The 24965-nt window shown below is 50.5% G+C and overlaps 1 protein-coding gene across 5 annotated transcripts in view; it reads left to right on the top strand.

Annotated features, from left to right (window-relative positions):
- LOC134354054 (pleckstrin homology domain-containing family A member 4-like) overlaps nucleotides 1-24540 on the top strand; it is a 66298-nt gene extending 41758 nt beyond the window's left edge. For 2 of the 5 annotated variants that reach the window (XM_063062765.1, XM_063062768.1), the window contains 11 exons: nucleotides 645-725; nucleotides 2332-2481; nucleotides 4307-4405; nucleotides 7293-7401; nucleotides 9217-9344; nucleotides 10364-10531; nucleotides 12181-12339; nucleotides 14361-14651; nucleotides 18020-18141; nucleotides 21031-21161; nucleotides 22399-24540. In XM_063062765.1, coding sequence (XP_062918835.1) covers nucleotides 645-725; nucleotides 2332-2481; nucleotides 4307-4405; nucleotides 7293-7401; nucleotides 9217-9344; nucleotides 10364-10531; nucleotides 12181-12339; nucleotides 14361-14651; nucleotides 18020-18141; nucleotides 21031-21161; nucleotides 22399-22700 — 1740 coding nt within the window. In that variant the 3' untranslated portion in view covers nucleotides 22701-24540. The remainder of the gene's footprint in view (nucleotides 1-644; nucleotides 726-2331; nucleotides 2482-4306; nucleotides 4406-7292; nucleotides 7402-9216; nucleotides 9345-10363; nucleotides 10532-12180; nucleotides 12340-14360; nucleotides 14652-18019; nucleotides 18142-21030; nucleotides 21162-22398) is intronic. The other 3 variants (XM_063062767.1, XM_063062766.1, XM_063062770.1) reach the window with 3 other exon arrangements.
- Nucleotides 24541-24965: the final 425 nt, after the last annotated feature.

Here is a 24965-nt window from a genome sequence, read left to right on the forward strand (position 1 = left end):
AGGCGGATGCCAGGCAGTGTTTAGGGGGTGTGTTCATGCCCAGGTCGCTGTTGAAAAGGGACACACAGCAGCCACAGGGACCATGGAATTGTTTTGGGACCATTGGGCACCGCAGGGGTTAAATACCATCCTCGATAAGGATGGGAACATATTAGTTTAATGTATATTAATTGTGATTTGTCTGGTCTTCTGTTTTGTAACATGATCGCACATTTGTGCAGTGGTTTGAACTTGTAATAAAAGTAGTTTTGTCAGAGAAGAGAAGGGACAGTGATGCTCGGGGATACATCCACGCCTGGGTAACCTCGGAGTAGGAAGCTGCTGTGTCCACAGGTACGACGGAGGTGTTTCGGGACTGATGGCCATTGCAGAGGATAAGTTCCATCCTTAACAGAGATGGGAATATTTTAATTGAGTTTAGTTTGTATTATCACTGTCATAGTCCTTGTGTTTGTTGTAATATTTAGTAGCATTGTAGAATGTGGTCTGTAGTAAAGGTATTTCTGCAAAATAAAAGGGAAGGCTTAAATAGAGTCAATCTTCCTTCTAACCTGTCCTCACTGAAAGGACAGGGTCAGTATGAATTGGACAGGTATGTTATTCTGTAGATTCTGGACTTGATATTCCGCACTTTGTGTCCTCAGGTGCTGTTGACCCGGTTGTGTGGGCAGGACAGAATTCTCCAGGGCCTTGTAGCTGAAGCGACCCCACTCAAAGCGGAGAAGGTACGTAACAAGTCCCCACCAGTCTGACGTTGGCTCCTCCCAAACGATTGGACCGCCCCGCCCCACTTCCTCCCTCCACCAGAAAGTAAATGAGGCCTCTGCCTGATGAGAGCGGATTAGGCCAGGAGGATATTTGATGTACTGGCACCTGCAGACTGTATTGATACAGCTCTGGTGAAACCTCACAGGGTATTTTCGCTAAAGTGTTCAGAATCAGGCGTATGTCGTGAAATTTGTTCTTTTGTGGCAGCAGTGCATTGAAATACATTAGTGTGCAAAAGTACTGTGCATAAGGTGCCTAAGACTTTTGCACAGTACTGTGGTAATTTTATGTACTGTCGCAAAAAAAACCAACAAACCTCGTGACATGTGTGAGTGATGATAAACCTGATTCTGATATGGGTCTCTATTGTGGACTGAGAGTGGGAAGGGGGCAGGGAGGGGGAAATCATGGCTGGGAAAGGGGGAGGGAGAGGGGAGGGAGCGGGAAGCACCAGAGAGACATTCTGTAATGATCAATAAACCAATTGTTCAGAATCAAATGACGGAGCCTGGCGTCTCAGGGCTGGGTGTGTCTGCACCTGCACCACCCCCATCCCGGCACTCCTCTGCCACCTGCCCCACACTCCTGCCGAGGCACTCCACCCTCACCATTCCCAACGTCCTTTGCTCCCGCCAGATTTACAAACTCGCTCCCGCTCCACGTTGACAAGTACAGTACGGTGCAAAAGTCTTAAGCACCCTAGCTATAGAAATATGCCTAAAACGTGTGCACAGTGCTGCATGTTTTGATATGCACGTGATAAATAAAATGAATCTGAATCGAGAGAAGAGATTGCAGAGAGGGTTAGCAGCAGAATAAAGTTTTAAAGTTGGGGAATAAGGGCTGGGTAAGTTTACAGAGATGTGGGGGTGGAGAGACTGGAGATTGGGAGGGTGTAGGGGTTGGGAGTGTTTACTGGGGAGGTGTGGGAACTGGAGGAAAGTCTGCGTTACGGGAGCTGGGTGGGGTCACAGAGGTAATGAGGTCTCCAGGGTCTGGAGGAGGGTACGGGTAGAAGAGGTGGCGTCCTGGCTGGCAGAAGTAATGGAAGAAATTCTGTAGGGGTTGGGGGGAGTTCTGTGGGAGGGGTGTAGGGGCTGGAGGAGCTTACAGAGGGACAGAGGGGTGAAGGGGAAGGAGGAGACTGCAGAGGGATGGAGGGGAGTAGGAGAAAGGAGCTCACAAAGGGATGAAGGGGTGTAGGGGAAGCAGGAGTTTACTGAGGGATGGAGGTTGGAGGGGAGGGAGGAGTTTACTGAGGGACGGAGGGGTGTAGGGGAGGGAGGAGTTTACTGAGGGACGGAGGGGTGTAGGGGAGAGAGGAGTTTACTGAGGGACGGAGGGGTGTAGGGGAGGGAGGAGTTTACTGAGGGACAGAGGGGTGTAGGGGAGGGAGGAGTTTACTGAGGGACGGAGGGGTGTAGGGGAGGGAGGAGTTTACTGAGGGACGGAGGGGTGTAGGGGAGGGAGGAGACTGCGGAGGAAGGAGAAATGCCCAGTACAACCCCACTCAGCCGGTAACAGGGACAGCGAGCTGTGACATGCACACTGATCTTTCTCCAGGACAGGCTGGAGAGAGCTCTGGACGCCATCCGCTGCCAGCTGCTGGATTTCGGGGGGCAGCAGGCCCTGGCCAAGAAACTGACGTGCCAGCAGCGGATTCTGCAGGAGGAGCTGATCCAGACCCGGGCCAGGCTCTGCGACCTCTCCCTGGTAAACGGCACAGGCGGGCTCGCCGATGGCGTTCGCGGCGCGGGATCTGAAGGGTGGGAGATGGCGCAGCGACCCCCCCCCCCACAACAGCCTGGGCTTGGCTGGGTGGTCGGGGCTCCTTTCTCCTCCTTTCACCCCGATGTTCAGGACCCACTCCAAGCGCTGAAGGGCGTCGGGAGCCTTGGCCCCTGGCCCCAGAGGGAGTCGATCGATGGTCCTTCCCTACCCGATCAGGGAGAAATGATACATTCAACACCCACAGTGCAGTGACAGTTCATCACTTCTCCGGGAAGCGTCGAATGGAGAATTTCTTCCACAAACCTTCTGACCAAGTCAGAGAGGCAAATGATGAAAAGTGTCTGATACAGATGAAACCCCCTGGTTTCCATGGCTACGTATGTCGAGGGAAAACACACTCCGGTCCGCCAAACTCGGAGATTGAGATGCCTCAACCATCCCAAACCCCAGTGTGTGTGGTTGCTGTGTGATTTGCTGCCCTGTTACATCTCAGTGCCATGAAATTACAGACAGCACACTGCATACAATTAAAGGAATTATGTTTATGAATCTTAACTACAGGGTTAGTAAAGAAAACCAAAAAGGAAAGGGCCTATTTTAGTTAAATAGTCAAAAGTGCACAAGTTGGAGCTCATCGTTTCACTGATCCTTGCTCGATCTCGGCACCTGGCTTCATCGAATCACGGTCCCGCGCCGGGTCGAATCCTACGACCTGTTCTCTGCAGCGTCCTATCTCTTCCTCTCCCGCCGAGCAAAAGATTCAAGCCCAACCGTAGTGTCCCTGACCAGGAAAAACTCCCCGCAGATCGCCATCCTAACCAGATGGTACACATCCCGTATCTTCAACAAAAACCCAAACTGTCCGAAAGCAGAACAGCCGGCTGTTACAGAGCCGTAAAATGAAATACCTACAGCACACCAGCAACATTGTGAACCAGGGCATTACACAGGGAAGATATTTACCCCAGAGACAGTCTACAGCTCTCCTCAAGTTATACAACCAGTCCGAGCGATGGTTAGAACAAGCTGGCACGGCAGTGACTGGTGAGGGAGAATTCCTGGTGAGCTCTCACATGTCTCCGAGTCCCTCTCCACAGAACAAGCCCCCTTCCCGGGGGATCTCACGTGAAGCTGGACACCAGTTTCTAACTTCGGCTAAAGCACCCCAAACCCATTCCTGAATGCGGCCGCAATCCCAGAGCTGGGTAAGGGGACTGTAAGAACGCCGAGGTGTAAAACCAGCCTCCCGTCTGCTGACTCCATCTACACTTCTCGCTGCCTCAGGAAAGCAGCCAACATAATCACCCCAGATATTCTCCCTTCTCCCTTCCATTGGGCAGAAGATACAAAAGGATGAAAGCAAAGGACTGCAGAAACTCTATTCTGCATTTAGTTTATTTTTTTAAAAAGTTATTTATTGAGACAGTGCAGAATAGGCCCTTCGATCTATGCCGTCCAGTAATCCCCCAATTTAATCCCAGCCTAATCACAGGACAATTTATATTGACCAGTTACCAACTGGTATGTCTTTAGATTGTGGGAGGAAACCCTCGGGGAGAACGTACAAACTCCTTATAGGCAGCGCCGGGAATTGAACCCGGATCGCCAGCACCGTAAAGCGTTCCGCTAACCACTACGCTACTGTGTCGCCCAATCGGTGTACAGTGATCATGTTTGTCTAAGTATACACTTACGTATGTAAGTGACACGTACGTATGTACGTATGTTCATTCTCTCCCCCCTCCCCCTCCCTCTCCCCCTCTCCCTCTCACTAATGATACTGAACGCTGTATCTGTTCGGGAACAGGAAATGGAACAGGCTTGGAGTGAGTATGAATTCCTGGAGAACGAGCTGGAGCGTCTCCGAGCCCCTCGAGAGCTGATGAGCAGGTGTGGGTCCCCGCAGGTACTTTGCACAATTAGTTTTTTTTTTCTTTTCTGTCCTCAGGGTTTGCTGACGGGTCCAGTGTGTCCTTATGCATCTCGCCACAGATACGTCCACAGTACAGACCATCACACGCACTGCACTGCAACCCTCCGCCGGCTTTAACCCTGCACATCACTTGGTCTGTTGATTTGAAGTGGCTCCCCTGGTTCAGTCACAAAGTGCTGAAACCCCACTTAGATACAGAGATAAAGACTCTGATAAAGATTCACACAGCACAGAAACGGGCCCTTCTCTTGGTGTTAGTCACCAAATACCCATCTGTACTGAACCCATTTTCTGTTGTACTCAGAGACAAACACGTCCACACATACAAAAACATACATGTTCAATTTAATTCAACTTTCATTGTCGTTCAACCATACATGAATACCCATGAAATCAGCCAAAGGAGTTGCTCCAGGGCCAAGGTGCAGAACACAGTACCAACAGTCACACACAGCACAAAGTACCTGTAAGATAGCAAGCACATAAGGATATCAGTAAGATAGTAGTCCAGACCCCAGCTATGAATGCCACAGGAATCTGCGGTTGACAGCAATAGAGCTTGTCTTCTGCCAAGTGAACACTGGGGGGCAGCACTGATTCCAGCCTGGACGCCATGCCACACTGCCCCCGGTGGAGTGCACCGGCTCCAACGCCTCTCTCCTGGCAGCACCGCAGCTTGGGGCCTAGTCCGCACTATGTCCGAGGCCCAAGCAGCTCCCCTGCTCCCCGCCAATAAATCAGTGAATCGAACTTGTGGCATTCCACGTTAACAATAACCAAAAGGGTCTCGCGATCACATGGAAAGTGACCAAGACGGTCACTTGCTATTAGCCTGTACACCTCCTTCAACGCAGACAGCAGCACAGTGCACAGCAGCTTAATTTTCTCTGCCAGCGAGCAACTTGCTGATGGGGTAGATCTGCAGTACTTCCTTAATGTCCAGCAGGTTCTTACGATCATAAAACATATGTTTAAAAAGGACAATGGCACACTTTGTTGACCCTGTAGAAGCCACTGCATCGAACGTGCCACCGTCTTACTTGGCAAAGGCACACTGAGGCACAAGTACATATCCCGCATCAAACAGACAAACTGTACATCCAGTGGCCATTTTATTAGGTACACCTGCACACCTGCTCATTAATGCAATTATCTAATCAGCCGATCATGTGGCAGCAACTCAATTCATAAAAGCACGCAGACATGGTCAAGAGATTCAGTTGTTGTTCAGAGCAAACATCAGAATGGGGGGGTGGGGGAAATGTGATCTAAGTGACTTTGACTGTGAAATGATCGTTGGTGCCAGATGGGGTGGTTTGAGTATCTCACAAACTGCTAATCCCCTGGGATTTTCACACACACCAGCCTCTAGAGTTTACAGAGAATGAAGCAAAAAACAGAAAACATCCATCAAGGGGAAGTTCTGTGGGCGAAAATGCCTTGTTAATGAGAGAGGTCAGAGGAGAATGGCTTTCTGGTTCACGTTGACAGGAAGGCAACTGTATCTCAAATAAACATGCATTACAACAGTGGTGTGTCAAAGAGCATCTCTGAAAGCTCAACATGTTGAACCTTGAAGTGGATGGCTACAGCAGCAGAAGAGCACAGAAGGTTTGACTGCTGTACCTAATAAAGTGGCCACTGATTGTGTGTGTGTGTGTGTGTGTGTGTGTGTGTGTGTGTATATATATATATATATATATATTTGTATTTGTACCTCTGTGACTCTGTGTGTGTGAGTGTGTGTGTGTGTGTGTGAGTGTGCGTGTCTGTGAGTGACTGTGTGTGTGTATGTGTGTGAGTGAGTGTGTGCGTGTGTATGTGAGTGTGTGTGTACACACGCACACACTCACACACATACACACACACAGTCACTCACAGACACGCACACTCACACACACACACACACACACTCACACACACAGAGTCACAGAGGTACAAATATCTGGTAATCAGGCTGCCTTAGGTCTAGGAGAAAGTCCGAGGAAGATTTACATAGTATATTGAACAGTATATTGAATTCACATAGTATATTGAACAGTATATTGAATTCACATAGTATATTGAACAGTATATTGAATTCACATAGTATATTGAACAGTATAGGAACAGGCTGCTTGGCTCACAACGCCTGCACTTGACCATAATGTTGAAATAAATTAAACCTCTTCTGCTTGCACATGATCCCTCTCCCTCCATTCCGTGATACTGGGTGTATCTAAAAGCCTGTGTGCTTCCACCACATACCCCTGAGAGCCCATTGCAGCACCCACCATTCTCTGTGTAAACCCTTACGCTGCAAATCTCCTGTGTACTCCCCCCTCCCCACCATCTCCGCCGAAGATACATACTGTCTAATAAACTCTTCTTGGGCTTCCAGCCGGATAGAGGTATCGATTTTAACTGATGTTTCAATGACAGACTCTGCCACCTTCATCAGGGATGATGCCTGGGCATGTCTAGTCCGGTGGTATTTATACCCCATCGTCCGTCCCTCCTGATTGGTTAGTCCTTGTCCAATCAGGTTTCTGCTGCCCAGCCTTGTTTACAATCGAATTCTAGTTCTTGCACACATGTTGTCTACCACTTGACATTGCTACCCAGGGAGAAATCCACTCTGTCTATGCCTCTCATAATCTTATAAACTTCATTTAGAATCTGTGATAAATCTCCAGTAGAGGAATATGATTGTAAAAGCAACTGTAACAAATGTGGACAAGACTACATTGAATAGAATGAATCCTTACCTCTGGAGGATTGGCGAGGGGCCGTGGGATTGAATGGACAGGGGATCACCTGGTGGATGGTGGGTGGGTGATGGTTATTTGGGTGGACAGGGTGACCGCGTGTGTCTGTACAGGAGCGAGGAGAGGCTCAGCGGGACCTGTCGATGATGCAGGATGTGATGCTCGGGCTCCTCAACAACAAGAAGAACTTCCAGGTTGCAATAGAGTCGACTCGGCACCCAGGTAACAACAAAACACAGCAACTGTTCCTGGGGGAGAGAGACGGGGTGGTCACAAACTGACCCACTCAAACCAAGGTGATCACCAACTTGTCCATGTGGAGACTGACCACACAAACCCAGACTGGTTCCAGTACAGTCCCACAGGGGTGATATTTACTGGAGTCTGGGATCTACAGACAGTGACACGCATAACAGCAGAGTTTCCACTAACTCACACTGTGGGCCAGGACACTGACCTTCACTGGGGGAACAGGTCCCACACACACTGACCCTCACTGGGGGAACAGGTCTCACACACACACACACACATTGACCCTCACTGGGGGAACAGGTCCCACACACACTGACCCTCACTGGGGTAACAGGTCACACACACACACTGACCCTCACTGGGGGAACAGGACCCACACACACACTGACCCTCACTGGGGGGAACAGGTCCCACACACACACTGACCCTCACTGGGGGAGCAGGTCCCACACACACACTGACCCTCACTGGGGTAACAGGTCACACACACACACTGACCCTCACTGGGGGAACAGGACCCACACACACACTGACCCTTACTGGGGGACGGTCCCACACACACTGACACTCACTGGTCCTACAAACCTTCAAATCCCTGCCCTTAAGATTATTTCTCATCTGTTGAACTTGTCTACTGCAGGTAGTGATGGTCTTACTTGAGGTTTGCGAGTTTGCACCTGCATTGTGGAGTACAGAATTTTAAACATTGACCCACAGTGGCCAAGTGGTTAAGGCGTTCGTCTAGTGATCTGAAGGTCGCTAGTTCGAGCCTCAGCTGTTGGCAGTGTGTTTGTGCCCTTGAGCAAGGCACTTAACCACACATTGCTCTAGTGTCTGTGTGAGGAGTGGTGCCCCACACAGACTTCCAATCCGCGCCTTGTAAGGCATGAAAGGTCCCACACACACACTGACCCTCACTGGGGGAACAGGTCTCACACACACACACACTGACCCTCACTGGGGGGACAGGTCCCACACACACTGACCCTCACTGGGGGAACAGGTCCCACACACACACTGACCCTCACTGGGGGAACAGGTCACACACACACTGACCCTCACTGGGGGAACAGGTCCCACACACACTGACCCTCACTGGGGGAACAGGTCACACACACACACTGACCCTCACTGGGGGAACAGGTCACACACACACACACTGACCCTCACTGGGGGAACAGGTCACACACACACACTGACCCTCACTGGGTGAACAGGTCACACACACACACACTGACCCTCACTGGGGGAACAGGTCCCACACACACACTGACCCTCACTGGGGTAAGGCTTGTAACGCAGGCCTCTCATGGTCTGAGTCGACGTTCCCTCCCCTCCCTCCCCACAGTGGAGGCCTGTTCTGTAGACACAGATTTTAGTTGGGACACAGGTCGTATTTACCTGCCTAGATTGTGTTTCACTGAATGCGGTGCCAAGACCCTGTGACAGCCCACATCGTAAATGTCCACGGTCTGCAATCCCAATCCTTTGCCCTTTCTGAGCAACACACGCAAAATGCTGGAGGTCAGTGGAGGGGAATAAACTGTCAACGTTTCGGGCAAGACCCCTCATCAAACAAGAGTCTTGGACTGAGACATCAACGGGTAAGATGCTGCCAGGCCTGCTGAGTTCCTCCAGCATTAGGTGTGTGCTACTCCGGATTTCCGGCATCTGCAGAATCTCCTGTGTTTAGGTTATGCCGGGTCCGTTCCGCTACATTTCCTTATCCTGGAGCCTCTCTCAAGTTGGGTTTTAAACGATGTCTTGTCAATCCCTGTCCTCCAGCAGCCTCATTTTCAGCTTCCCCCGTCCTGGATCATCAACTGGAGCTGCAACGAGACTCACCACGGCGTCTGGCACCACTGCCGTCTCCGAGCTCGAGGCAGCTGCCGGCCCTCTGTGCCTCCCCACCGGTGAGTGAGGTCCCACGGCCGGGCCAAAGGACCCGTGTTATCAACCTTCGCCTTCACCTGGTGGGGGGGGGGGGTTGGGGGAGAGTCTTTGTGTACTGACAATGGTCTACTGGGGGGAGGTGAGTGGGAGCAGGGCACACGGAGAGGTAATGGATGGGTGTGATGAGAAAACAGGGAGGGGAGAACGCGGTGTGGCAAGGGTAAAGTCACCGGGAGATGGTTGGCGATGTGGGAGTTGGAGGACGAGAGGGGCAGGTGGGTGGATGGTTCTAATGATGAGAAAAGGGTTGCTAAGTGTGGGTGGGGGTATGGGGTAGAGGATGTTGGGTGGGCTTGTGGCCATGGAGAGGAGGTGATAGGTGGGACCATGGGATTGGGGGAGATGGTGGATGGGTCAGGGGCTGAGATGATGGTGGGTGGGGTCAGGGACACGGGAGAAGATAGTGGGTGGTGGGGAGTGCTGGGAAGATGGGATTCAGGGAGTGGGAGGGAGATCATGGGTAGGGTCGAGGGGTGGGGAGTAGATGGGGGTGGGCAGTGGGAATGAGATGATGGGAGGGTCAGATGCTGAAGAGATGTGGGTGGGGCTGGGAGTGGGGATGGAGATGGTAGATGGGGAAGAGATGGTGGGAGTGTCAGGGAGTGAGAAGGCGATGGTGGGTGGGTCAGGGGTTGAAATGATGGTGGGTGGGGTCAAGGTCTGGGGGGAAAGATTGTGGGCATTAGGGAGTGCTGGGAAGATGGGGGTGGATTCAGGGAGTGGGAGGGAGATCATGGGTAGGATTGAGGGCTGGGGAGTAGATTAAGGAATGGGGAGTGGTGAGAAGATGGTGGGTGGTGGTGGGTTCTGGGCGGAGCTGGTGGATATGGTCAGGGTGGGGAAGGAGAGTCAGGGAGTGATGAAGAGATGGTGGATGGGTGAGTTGGAAGGAGATGGTGGGAAGGATTGGTGGGCAGGTGGAGAAAACAAAATGCAGAATGCTGATTTCTTCCTTTATCATTTGCTGGGAGCGCTGTAGGGAGAGGACGATGCGCCCTGCCGACCACCCCTTCCCCACATGCCCTACCACGAGGATCTCACTTCTGTACACGTCGGGCCTGAGGCTGCGTCACTGGTGACCCTGCGCGAGCACAAGCACCAGCCGAAAGATGTCCAGAGCGAGCCCGTGACCAACGGGAAGGTGAAGGTAACCCTCTCCGCACTTCCTCTGACCCTGCCCACCCTCTCCTGTGCCCGTTTCCCCTTTCGGAGGATACTCCGGAATTTGCTGCCGCTGCCCAAGGACCCTCCCTCCCCGTAAACCTTAGGACTCCCAGCACGTCCCCCGGAGACTCTCAGCAACTTTTACAGATGCACCATTGAAAGCATCCTCCCCAGGTGCACAACGGCGTAGTGTTGCCATTGCTTAGCGTCCCGAGGACGGCAAGAGATTGCAGAGTTACGAACGCAACCCAGTTCACGTCACAAACCAGCCTCTCCTCCACTGACTCCGTCTACACTTCCTGCTGCCTTGGGAAAGCAGTCAACATAGTCACCATTCCCACTGTGATCCTTCGCCTCTGTCCCCTCCTCCCATCGGACAGAAAATATTCAATCCTTCCCCGTACAAACCACCAGGGCTCAAGGACAGCGTCTTCCCGCTGACGGGACCGCTCGTACTCGAAAAAATGACATCGGGAATTCTTGATCTATCTTGCCGTGGCTCTCACACTTCATCTCCACGCCTGCTCTGCACTTTCTCTGTAAATACTCCAGCGTATTCCTCATTCTGTCTCCGTTTCACTATCAAAGTGTAATTATGTACGGCATATAGATGCCACACAAAGCACTTTGCCCTTCGCTGTACCTCAATACCTGTGGCAGCAATGAACCAGTATCACCCTCTCAAGCAGCACCTTGCTGTGTAAACGGATTTCTCTTTACCTGATGCTGACTGTCTTCTACCTGTGGACTCTCTTGCCACTGTGAACACATTCCAACAAACTCCCGGAAGCTTTCAGCAGCCCTCCAACCTGAGAGTTGTTCTGATAGCCCCCAACCCGATGGCATAAACATCGGTTTCTCCAACTTCCGGTAATTTCTCTTCGCCCTCCCCTTCCCTGTTTTTCCATTCCCCATTCTGGGTGTCCTCTCACCCTGTCTCCTCACTTGCCCATCCTCTCCTTCCCTCTCTCCCATGGTCCACTCTCCTCTCCTATCAGATTCCTTCTTCTCCGGCCCTTTACAGTACGTCTTCCACCTATCGCCTCCCAGCTTTTTACTTTGTCCGCCCTCCCCCCACCCACCCAGCTTCCCCTCAGCCGGTCTCACCTACGTATCACCCGCCAACACACATCAAAGTTGCTGGTGAACGCAGCAGGCCAGGCAGCATCTCTAGGGAGAGGTACAGTCGACGTTTCGGGCCGAGACCCTTCGTCAGGACAGAAACGTTGACTGTACCTCTCCCTAGAGATGCTGCCTGGCCTGCTGCGTTCACCAGCAACTTTGATGTGTGTTGCTTGAATTTCCAGCATCTGCAGAATTCCTCGTGTATCACCCGCCAGCTTGTTCTCCTCCCCCTCCCTCCATCGCTACCGCCGCCCCCCCTTTCCTTTCCAGTCGTGATGAGGGACCTCAGCCTGAATATTCTCCTCCACAGATGCTGACTGACGTGCTGAGACCTCCAGCAGTTTGTGTGTGTTCTCTCCTTTTATCCTTATTCCCAGCCACCCCACCGGAATAATATTTACTTTAAAAAGCAGATGGCGAATTACCAGATTCCACCCCCCCGGTATCGCCATGAGGTTTGAAGAGATGTGAGTTGTCCTCCGTAACGATTTACCTTTACGCCGCCAGGGGGATCTTGCGTCGACAGCCGGGGGCACAGGCCGGAGAGGAAAGATGAGTGCAGAGGAGCAGAAGGAGAGGATGAAGAGGCACCTCCAAGCACGGGGTCAGGACCGGGCCAAGACGGGCCGAATGGCCCAGAGGGGCGTGGTCGTGTCGCCAGTTGTGGTGGGTGAAGCCTCGCTTTCCGCCGTCTCTGTAGGGTGACCGTGGACACTCTCCACTGGCACTGTCTGTGCCCCATTAAACACAACCCCCTCACTGAGATAGTGATCTCTGTGTCACACACTCCCCTCACTGAGATGGTAATCTCTGTATTACACACCCCCTCACTGAGATAGTGATCTGTGTTACACACACCCCCTCACTGAGATGGTAATCTCTGTGTTACACACACCCCCTCACTGAGATAGTCATCTCTGTGTTACACCCCCCCCTCACTGAGATGGTAATCTCTGTGTTACACACAACCCCCTCACTGAGATAGTGATCTCTGTGTTACACACCCCCGTCACTGTGATGGTAATCTCTGTGTTACACACACACCCCTCACTGAGATGGTCATCTCTGTGTTACACAGCCCCCCCGCCAATGAGATGGTAATCTCCGTGTTACACACTCCCCCTCACTGAGATGGTAATCTCTGTGTTACACACACCCCCGCACTGAGATGGTAATCTGTGTTACACACCCCCTCACTGAGATAGTCATCTCTGTGTTACACCCTCCCCTCACTGAGATAGTGATCTCTGTGTTACACCCCCCTCAGTGAGATAGTCATCTGTGTTACACCCCCCTCACTGAGATAGTGATCTCTGTGTCACACACCCCCTCAGTGAGATAGTCATCTCTGTGTTACACCCCCCCCTTACTGAGATGGTAATCTCTGTGTTACACACAACCCCCTCACTGAGATAGTGATCTCTGTGTTACACACCCCCGTCACTGTGATGGTAATCTCTGTGTTACACACACACCCCTCACTGAGATAGTAATCTCTGTGTTACACACCCCCCCCCCCTCACTGAGATGGTCATCTCTGTGTTACACAGCCCCCTCACTGAGATGGTAATCTCTGTGTTACACACAACCCCCTCACTGAGATGGTAATCTCTGTGTTACACACTCCCCCTCACTGAGATGGTAATCTCTGTGTTACACACACACCCTCACTGAGATGGTAATCTCTACGTCACACAACCCCCTCACTGAGATGGTAATCTCTGTGTTACACAGACCCCCCCCTCACTGAGATAGTAATCTCTGTGTTACACACACCCCCTCACTGAGATGGTAATCTCTACGTTACACACCCCACCTCACTGAGATGGTTATCTCTGTGTTACACAGACCCCCCCCCTCACTGAGATAGTAATCTCTGTGTTACACACACACCCTCACTGAGATGGTAATCTCTACGTTACACACCCCACCTCACTGAGATGGTTATCTCTGTGTTACACAGACCCCCCCCCTCACTGAGATAGTAATCTCTGTGTTACACACACCCCCTCACTGAGATGGTAATCTCTACGTTACACACCCCACCTCACTGAGATGGTTATCTCTGTGTTACACACCCCCCCCCTCACTGAGATAGAGGCAGCTGATAGAGCCACTGACGATCCTCACCTCTGGTCGTGGCTGTGTGGACTTTACATGATCTGCCCCTGACTGTGTGTCTCCCCCCCCCCCCCACAACTCCAACTTCAGTCAACACCTCACTGCGGCCACTGTAAATTTCCCTCCGTTTCGGTGGCCGGTAAGAGAGCGGGAGGGCGGATGTGTAAATGAGCATGACTGAGAGAATCGGTTACTGTGGAGCTAAGTGGGAGGACGGGATTACTCTTGGAACCACATATATTTGATGGGCCGAATGCTCCCCTTTCAACATTGTATGGGAATGTGTGAGGAAAAGAAACCTGCTTGGGTTAAGGTCCCTCCCGCAAAGGAGGAGCAAGGTCTTGTCTTGGGCTCTCATACCCAATGGAATCTGCATTGGGATTCTGCCACGAGCTAACGTCCGGTTGGGAGCTGCAGTGATGAGTGCCAGGGACTTTACACTGGAGCTGTGAAATGGAAGGTGAGACACGATGTGCCTTTGCTTTGAGGAGACCCTCTAGGCAACATTCAACCTGATGGGTAGCAACACTGGCTTCACATTCAGAGGGCGTCTGTTCACTTTGCAGAGGGCACCACTGACAGAGCAGAAGGCAGGGGCCCCGGGACTCCAGTCCAGGACCCCTCTGACCAAAAGACCGCAGACCAGCCACGTGTCGGGGGCCCAGCTCGCTACCAGCGCGCTGACGCCACGATCCAGCCCGAGGCAGTCTCCGATAGCCATTGCGCAGGCAGCGGCAACGGAGACGGCAGGAACGCCGAACGTGGTCACGTCGAGCAAGCTGGTGACGAAGATATCGGCCCCTCCCGCGAGGGTGGACAGCCAGGAAAGAGAAAACAGCCGCATGATTCGGAGGGAGGTAAGATCTCACACCAGATTCTGCTGGTGCTGGAGGAAGTCAGCAGGTAGCGTCTGTGGGGGAGGCGGGTAATAACCTGTGAATGAAGGGTCTTGGCCCGGAACCCCAGCTGTGTGATCCCCTCCACAGACACTGCCTGATCTGCTGAGTTCCTCCAGCATTTTGTGAGTGTTGCTTTGGATCACACCTGCTGGCAAGGGCGTTCGGAAATAATACAGCCTGCATTGCTTTAATTTTTAAATAACAGCCAAGTTATGTTGCATTTGTGGCCAGTAATTTATCTAATTTTGAAAATGATAAACCCATAAATTCTTCCTCTCAATCTAACATTTCCTTTCACCTCTGTATCAGCCCGAACGACAATATTGTTGCCTAAAGACACACACAACACAAGGTGTACATTTAGAACCACTCCTGCTTTTCTTGTCTCAATACTCACACCACCATTTTGGTCTGATTGCTACATTTAATTAAATTGTGTCTTCTTAAATGTCAAGACTTCTTTGTCTTCTAAACCAACTTGTTACTCTGCTTCTGCACAATAAATGTAAGGACAATTAAAATCCCATACTGTTCCTTCTCCATGACATTGTGCTTCTCAGCAATATATAATAGACACTGGTTCTTTCATCTGTCTGTCTATCTATCTGTCTGTCCGTCTATCTGTTTATTTGTCGGTCTGTCTATCTGTCTATCTGTCGGTCTGTCTGTCTGTCTATCTGTCTATCTATGTGTCTGTCTGTCTGTCTATCTATCTATGTGTCTGTCTGTCTATCTATTCATCTGTCTATCTATCTGTCCATCTGTCTATCTGTCTGTCTGTCTATCTATCTGTCTGTCTGTCTGTCTGTCTATTTGTCCATCTATCTATCTATTTATCATTTGTTTATTTAGAGATACAGTGTGGACATGGACCAGGCCCTCTCAGACCAACCAGCCACACTGCCCATCAACCCATCCGTTCAACCCTAGCCTAATCACGGGACAATTTACAGTGAGCGGCTAACCTACTAACTGGCACGTCTCTGGACTGATTGCTGGCTTATTCCCCACTCCAACTCCAGTGTCCTTGTTCAGTAGTCTGCCCAAAACATCAACCCTCCTGACCGCTGGGATTGTTCGCTGCTGACTGCTCGGCATTGGGGGCGGGGTAGTCACTGTACAGTGCCGGCTGCGAAGGTTGGTGCTTGACTCGCACCGCTGTCTGTGGGGAGTTTGCACGTTCTCCCTGTGACCGCGTGGGGTTTCTTCCGGGAGCTCCGATTTCCTCCCACAGTCCAGAGACGTGTGGATTAGGGTCAGTGGATCACGGGCACCAGAAACTTGGTAACACTTGTGGGCTGCCCAGTGCAATCCTCGCTGATTTGATTTGATGCAAACAATGCATTTCACTATGTTTGCAACGCACATGTGGCAAATAAAGCCAGTCTTGGGCATCTAATCGTAACTCCCATTTATCTCCTGGAAATCTGGTAACCAAATACTGGCCTGCCATTCCGACCCACCTGGAAGGCATATTCCAGTAACGAGAAACTCCATACATGCTGCAGGTCCAAAGAAACACGCACAAAATGCTGGAGGAACTCAACAGTGAGTCCTGAAGAAGGGTCTCGGCCCAAAACGTCGACTGTTTACTCTTTAATGTTGATGCTGCCGGGCCTGCTGAATTCCTCTAGCATTTTGTGTGTGTGTTGCTTTGTATTCTAATAAAGATGTCTCATTCCCACTTATCTGCCTGTCCCCTTGCACCAACGTACACCCTCAGGCATTGAATCAGAATAAGGTTTATTATCACTGGTATGTCTTGTGAAATTTGTTGTTTTGCCATATGTAAAAATGTTACTATCAATTCCAACAAGAAATATATACAGGACTGTGCAGAAGTTTTAGGTACATCTATATAGCTGGGGTGCCAAGCCCCTTGCACGGTATTGTACTTGTCAGCGTGGAGCGGAGAACGAGTTTCTAAATCTGGTGGGAGCAGAGGATGTTGGTTATGGTGAGGGTGGGGCTTCCTGGGAGGGATGTGGGACAGGTGGTAGAGGAGCACCAGGGGAGAGGATGTGGTGTGGGTGCACACTGAGACAACAGGCAAGGTCACTTAATTCCAAACAGTTAGTTTACTAATCATTACAGAATGTCTCTCCAGTGCTTCCTGCTCCCTCCCCTCTCCGTTCCCCTTTTCCCAACCATGATTTCCCTCTCCCTGCCCCCTTCCCGCTCTCAGTCCACAATAGAGACCCACATCAGAATCAGGTTTGTCATCACTCATATATGCTATCAAGTTTTGTTTTTGCGACAGCAGTACAGTGCAATACAAAAAATTACTACAGTACTGTGCAAAAGTCTTAGACTATTGTACTGTAAAAATGTGAATTAGTAATAAAAAAGAACAGAAAGAGAGCAAAAGGAGTGAGCTGGTGCTTATGGGTTTGATGTCCATTCAGAAATCGGATGGCAGAGGGGAAGCTGTTCCTGAAACGCTGAGTGTGTGCCTTCAGGGTCCTGTATCTCCTCTCTGGTAGGGGTTCTTAATGATGGATGCCGCCTTTTTGAGACATCACCTTTTGAAACTGTCCTCAGTGCTGGGGCAGCTAGTACTTACAACCCTATGCGGCTTTTTCCGATCCTATGGAGTGGAGCCTCCATACCAGACGGTGGTGCAACCAGTTAGAATGCCCTCCACATTAAAGTAAAGGCACCCGTTAGTCTTGCAAGACCATGGATCTGCGCCTGGAAAGTCTTCACTCTCCAGGGCGCAGGCCTGGGCAAGGTTGTATGGAAGACCAGCAGTTGCCCATGCTGCAAGTCGCCCCTCTCCACGACACCAATATTCTCCAAGGGAAGGGCATTAGGACCCATACAGCTTGGCACCAGTGTCGTCGCAGAGCAATGTGTGATTAAGTGCCTTGCTCAAGGACACAACACGTTCCCTCGGCTGGGGCTCGAACTCAGAACCTTCAGGTCACTAGTCCAAAGCCTCAACCACTTGGCCATGTGTCCACACTACGTCTCCACATTACGTCTATAGAAACTTACTAGAGTCTTGAGTCTCCTCAAATGCCCAATGAAACTCCTAATCGGCTGCCAGATCCCTTGGTTATTTGTTTCATTCTGTTTCCCAGCTTCCGAACAAACTTTCCAGCCCCCTAACTTTGTCTCCCTCCCCTCGGGATCTGCAGTCGGCTTCCCATCCTCGTGTTCCCCAGGGTGTAAGCGGCCGGTGGGACAGAACGGGAAGGAATGCGTGGAAGAGAGTGAATGTGGAAGTAGAGGAGTGCGGGGGAAGGATAGGAATGGGGGTAAAACTCCAAAGGAGTAAGTAAGTGTGGACGGCCCCTTACCAACAGATACAACTTTATTTTCAGTGCAAGGTCGCCACAGCTTCACGGTACATTCATGCGGACCCTGACCCGCCACAGAGCCCAGAGCAACGGCAAGGGAAGCAACAGACACAGGAGACGGTCAAGACTGTGATCACAAAGACCAGGTGAGGAGCACAGCAACGTGGAGTGTGAAGGAGGTCGTTCAGCCCATCCTGCCTGTACTGGCCCTTTGAAATAACGCAGTAATGAACCCCATTCTTTATTCTTTTCCCAAAGCCCCATATTTCAGGTACGCATTCCAGTGCTTCTCTGAAAAGTATCACTGAATGCGCTCCCACTGCCCTTGACACTGTCTGCTGCAAGGAGGACAATCCCTGGGACTTCCTGAGATCCGTGGGCAGTGCCAAGGCCGGGTTGATGCATGGCCCCTGTATCAGACAAAAGCCAGGGTCGGTTCATGCCCCCAGTAACCATGCAGTCTGTTTAACTGTGTGCCCATGTGCTAAAGGTGTCAGCAACATATTGTGTTTGAAAGTATGGTGGGATGAGGAGAGATGCTGGCACTTATGGGTCAAGTTCAAGTTTAATTAAGATTCAGACATACACACGTATACAGCTAAATGAAACAGCATTCCTCTGGGCTCAAAGTGAAAAACACAGTACATAGAATCACTCACATCACATACAGTCACACACATCACATACAGTCACACACAGTACATACAGTCACTCACATCACATACAGTCACACACGGTACATACAGTCACTCACATCACATACAGTCACACACGGTACATACAGTCACTCACATCACATACAGTCACTCACATCACATACAGTCACTCACATCACATACAGTCACACACGGTACATACAGTCACACACATCACATATAACTGTATAACAATTACAGCACAGAAACAAGCCATCTCGGCCCTTCTAGTCCACGCCGAATGCTTACTCTCACCTAGTCCCACCGACCTGCACTCATCCCATAACCCACCATTCCTTTCCTGTCCATATATCTATCCAATTTAACTTTAAATGACAACATCGAACCTGCCTCAACCACTTCTGCTGGAAGCTCGTTCCATACAGCTACCACTCTCTGAGTAAACAAGTTCCCCCATATGTTACCCCTAAACTTTTGCCCTTTAACTCTCAACTCATGTTCTCTTGTTTGAATCTCCCCTACTCTCAATGGAAAAAGCCTATCCACGTCAACTCTATCTATCCCCCTCATAATTTTAAATACCTCTATCAAGTCCCCCCTCAACCTTCTATGCTCCAAAGAATAAAGACCCAACTTGTTCAACCTACAGACACACACATCACATACAGTCACACATGGTATATACAGACAACACACGTCACATACGGTCACACATATCACAATCACACATGGTACGTACAGTCACACACATCACATACAGTCACACACCTCACATACAGTCACACACTCTACGTATACTTACAACAGCATGTCCAGTCACAGAGTAACATTAGCACAAGCACCTGGGTGGCATGGCCTGGACATTGATGGTGTACGGGATGGTGCAGTGGAGCCATGTTTCTGTAAGAAAAAGCACACAGCAGTTCCCCATCTCCCACAGCCGCAGATAAAGACAATCCAGGGAGTGAACACTAGAGAACACGGTGGGGGGGAACACGTGGGGGGCAGGGGTTAGCCAGAAAAGATTCCAGCATGCCCTCTGCGTCCCTGCTCTCTCCCACACTGCCTCTGCCTGAGTGGCTGCCACAGGCAACAAGATGGAATGACGCCCTGGTCCACGAAACAGCCGAGTGAGTGAGCGGAGCCACCTTTAGTGCATTTCTGCCTTATCACCTGCTTCAAAGGAACATCTCTAATATTTTTCCAAAGTTATTGATTTCAGGCAAAAGTCCAATTTGGCCTTGTTTGTGTTCCATTTCAGTTTGACCTTCTTCTCTAGTAAATAAATTACTCTTCCCCCTAATCTAATGAATTAATTAATATCTCAGTCTGGCTTTTAGTGGAGCTCTAGAAACACAGAAAGTTCATTTTCAAACACTCAACAGTGTCTACACACTATACACACCTCCACAGAATTAAGATTTCAGATTCAGATTTGATTATCATGTGTATCAAAAACATTCTGTGAATGGCACTCTTTGCATTAAGAGGATGCGCTGGGGGCAGGCCACAAGTGTCGCCACACGTTCCGGGGCCAACGTAACCTGCCCACCGTGCTCGGCAGAACTACGCAGAGCACACCCAGTGACAAAGCAACAACAGCAAAGCAGGTCCTGTTCCTCCCTCCCGCCTACCCACGCGCAAACACAGTCCAATAACCCCAGGAAGGGCCGCTTTCGGCCTCCAGCCCCCAGCGGACGTGGGTTTGCGGGCATTGCGCCTTCCATTTCCCCAGCAGCCTTGCAGAGATTTGCAGACTCGGGGAGCTCCAGCCATTGGACCTCGACTTCTAGACTTCAATCGACCGCTGGGCTCCAGTTGACCTCAGGGCTTTGATTGACTTCCGGACTCCAGTCGAACTCCGGACAACAATCGACCTTTAGGCTTTGATCTTCAACGCTGATAGAATCAATGGAGGCTCCCTGATCAACCCACACAACATGCTGGAGGAATTCAAAGGGCCAGGCAGCATCCATGGAGGAGAATAACCAGTCAACGTTTCCGGCCGAGACTCCCTGCTGCTGCTCTGCGCTTCATGTTTCCGATGCTAACTCCCTTACCCTGTCCTCTCGGAGAATGTCTGCCACGGAGTATTAGTTGTTTCTATGCTTGGAGTGGCCCCTGTACCCATTGTCACTGATGGCCAGGGTAGGTTAATGTGCCTGGCGTTTGGGGTGGGGTCATGTGCTGATTGTTAGTGACGTTTAAGATGTTTCCTGTACTGGGTTTTATATTGGATTCTGTTCGCTGTGAGGTGGAGTCAATACCAGGGCAACCCCTCGTCTAAGGTTTCCCCCTCATCCCAGCTCCATACCCAAGGGCAGCCCTTTTCAGAGAGGAGCTCACCTCAAGTCCATGACTATCTCTTTGTAATTTTAGTCCTGGGGTAGCAGGGAGCTGGCCCCCCAGTGACCGAGCCACACACCTGGGAGAAGGAGAGAGATATCGGATTGTTAGCCTGTCCTTCGCTCTCGCCACTGAAGCCTGCCAGCGCAGAAAAGTTATGGCAGGTAAAATGCGTAGAACTAACAGACAAACTCACCAGCTTCTGGTAAACGGTTACCACTAACCGGCTTCTGTTAACTGGTGACCACTAACCAGCTTCTACTAACTGGTTACTACTAACCAGCTTCTGCTAACTGGTTACCACTAACCGGCTTCTGTTAACTGGTGACCACTAACTAGCTTCCGACAACTAGTTCCCCCCTGATTGGCTTCTGCTAAACTGGTTCCAGCTAACCAGCTTCTGTTAACTGGTTTCAGCCAGTCAATTTCGGTTAACTGGTTTTAGCTAACTGACGGTTTTGTAACCAGCATCCACTAACTGGGTTTCCACTGGCCTGTTTCTGGGGGGGGGGGACCCTTCTCTCCAACACCTCGCTGTGACTGAGCGAGCAGTGGCCCAGGGTGGACAAGGTGCCCAGGTAGTGTGGCTGAAAGCGTGTTAGCATCCTCGTTCTCCGAAAGATCCAAGGACTTGGAATATGAGAACGTGTTGAGTCTGGTTACACAAAGCCTTTGCGATCCTGCGCGCAGGGGCGGCCTGACCTTACTGAGTTGATGAGGCCAGTCACTGATTAAAATCCTTTCCAACAAAAACACAAGACCATAGACACAGGAGCAGAACGAGGTCATTCGGCCCATCGAATCTGAACATGACTTGATTTATTTTCCCTCGCAACCCCATTCTCTTGCCTTCTCCCCGTAACTTTGACTAATCAAGAACTTGTCGGCCTCTGCTTTAAATATACCCAGTGATTTGGCCTCCACAACTGTCTACGGTAATGAATTCCGTCCGGCTAAAGAAATTTCGCCCCCGATCTCTGTTCTAAAGGGACATCCTTCCACTCTGAGGTTGTGCCTTCTGGTCCTAGACTCTCCATTGTAGGAAACACCTTCTCCACATCCACTCTGTCTAGGCCTTTCAATATCTAATAGGCTTCAACAAAATCCCCCCCTCCCCATTCTTCTAAACCAACGAGTAGAGGTCCAGCGCCATCAAACGCTCCTCGTAATTAACCCTTTCGTTCCCGGGATTATGAGGTTGATTCCGGCAGGTCACTAAGTACAAGGTAGAAAGCAGCAGAAGATAACGACGGGATAAGTGGGGGTAAAAAGGTAGTGAGTGGGTTTTGGAGGCTGTGAGTGGAAGGGAAGAATCAAACGAGATGTGACGTAGGGGCAAATAGTTCATTTGTGCTCATGTTCCAATTCAGTCTAACATGATGTACCTCATTTTCCTTCCAGCTAAAACTTTAGCTGAGCTGCAGAAGTGGGATGAGGTGACGGAAAGCCAGAGGGTGACGAACAGAAGGCAGTCTGACAATGGCGAGTCTGATTGGAAAACGCCGGAAAATGTCCTCATTTTAGCGCAGCACAAAGCGACAGCCAATCCAAACTCAGGGCGCCGCCAAGAATCGGCCAATCCAAATTCAGGACAGGAGGCCGTTGTTCAGGGAGACAAACAAGCCCCACCAATCCAAGAGCAGCACGTGAGAGGGGGCGGGATCTCAGCCTGGGAGAATGGAACAGCTCTCCGGTCAGTCTGAACTGGAGCGCAACAGGCAGAATATTCAATAACCCTCAATCCATTTGTGGTGTAGGCTGTTGTCCTGGCCAGGAGAAACTGGTTGGAGAGCAAGCAGCCTAGAAAGCAAGGCCGCAAATAGCCGGGCTGCGCCGAGGGTGGGCAAGACCATTATTAAGGCTAACACACCTCACTGAATCTGCAAGGGACTAATTGAATCGCCAGCATCAGGCTCTTCATTGCTTGCTTGTTCTGTTAATCCGCTGCAGGCCGGGCCACCGCCCAAGGTGGATGACACGGCATTAGATCAGCGACGGGAGAGCGCGAAGGGCATCTGACTCACCCTGAGAGTCAGGACGATGTGGGACTGTTATTTCTGATTTACGTCCCACGGTGACGGAGCAGAGATTAGAACAGCCCGGATTCGGGAGAAGGTCTGGAGGTCATCTCTGCTTCCGAGAACACTCTTCTCCAGATGTCCTGTTGCTGAATTAAGTTGGAATCCGTCCAGTGCTGTCACTCTCCCACTCTGGGCTCCCTGTCCAGCAATACCTACAAACAGGGGGTATTACCTTGTACAATCTTCCACCACCTCCTTAACCACCCTACTGCCCCCACAGTGGGCAATCACTAACCCTTCACTTCTGGCAGTTTGTGCGGACCGCTGGAGGATCACTGATCCTGAAACCCCTCCGCACCCAACTAGCCAGAGGTTAGAACTAATCTTACACTAAGCTGGAATTTAAAACAAAAAAAAAATCAATATATTTGAATTAACAGACAACTAAACTCTTTAAACAGAAAACGGCGGAGATCCTGTGGGAAGAGGGAAAGAGGAGTTTGTGTTTTGGGTTGAGGGCTTTGCGTTGGAATTGGGAAATGTGTGATGATTAAAGAGCACGGGCCAGGTTAACGAAGGTGAGCAGAGTGTGAAAAGCCAAATGGAGGGGGAGGTTAGGTGAGATTAAGTGACTTTGAAAGATTTGTGTAAAGCGAGGGAGGGTGGCAATGGGATAAGTGGGAGGGTCGTGGATAGGAACAGAGGAATCGTTACCAGCATTGGTAATCTGAGAAACCATCAAACACAGGAGCTGAATTAGGCCATTCAGCCCATCAGGTCTGCTCCTCCATTTCATCATGGCTGATTTCTGAACTCCATTCTCCTGCCTTCTCCTTGTAACCTTTGACCCCCTTGCTAATCAAGAAAGTAATAAGACAAGAGCAACATTACAGTAAATACAAAATCGTTGAGTCCGTAACAGTGTAATGCTCGTTACTAGCCAGGCCTTTGCTGAGTTCCTCTTCAAGTTTAGGTTCTGTTTCTAAGGTGGGAGAATGGGAAGCTACAATAACAGACAAACATCAGGGTACAGATGGGGAAAACGGGGTACTGATAGGGAGAATGCATGCGATCTGTTTACCGGGGTGTGGAATCGAGAGCTAGGTGGCACAAGTTTAAGTTGACGGCGGGGGGGGGGAGTTTAATAAGAGGGGCAACAGTTTCTCCCAGAGGATGGTCTGAAGTAAACTCGCAGTAGGCAAAGCAATAACTGGTGTTCTGAAGATTTATCTCTAATGCGAAAGGTAACTTAGAGGCAAGGCGTAGTACTAGTGATGAGGACGGAGAAAGTGTCGGGGCAATGTGGCTGCCTTGTTCTTTCCAGAGGAAATGGTTGGGGCAGGTACATGGACAACATTGAAAAGTTACTTAGACAGGTACATGGACAGGGGTTCCCAACCTGGGGTGCACGGACCCCTTAATGGCATTGGTCCATGGAATTGAAAAAAAAGGTTGGGAACCCCTGGTTTAGAGAGATATGGGTCAAACACAGGCCTATATACCAGAGGGCATGCATTGAAGATGAGAGGGGGTAGGTTCAAAGGGGGGGTGAGGGGTAAGTTTTTCACTCAGATAGTGGTGGATGCCTGGAACGCGCTGCCTTCTATGGTGGAGACAAATACTATAGAGGCTTTTATGAGATGTTTGGATAGGCACATGGTTATAAGGAGGATAGAGGGATATGGACATTATGTAGGTAGGAGGGATTAGTGTTTGGGTGTTTTTCTTTGCTTTTTAGCTGGTTCAGCATAACATTGTGGGCCGAGTGGCCTGTTCCTGTGCGGCACTGGTCTATGTTCTAAGTCTGACTATCTCAAACGGGCGTCTTGGCCAGCAGGAATGAGATGGGCCGAAGGGTCTGTTTCTGCGCCGTATGGCTGTTACTCTAAATGAAGCAGATCGTCAGTTTAGGATGCCGCCTAGTTTCTCTCTTCAGTTGTTGCCTTA

Source organism: Mobula hypostoma, chromosome 11, assembly GCF_963921235.1.
Source record: "Mobula hypostoma chromosome 11, sMobHyp1.1, whole genome shotgun sequence".
Taxonomy (NCBI): Eukaryota; Metazoa; Chordata; class Chondrichthyes; order Myliobatiformes; family Myliobatidae; genus Mobula; species Mobula hypostoma.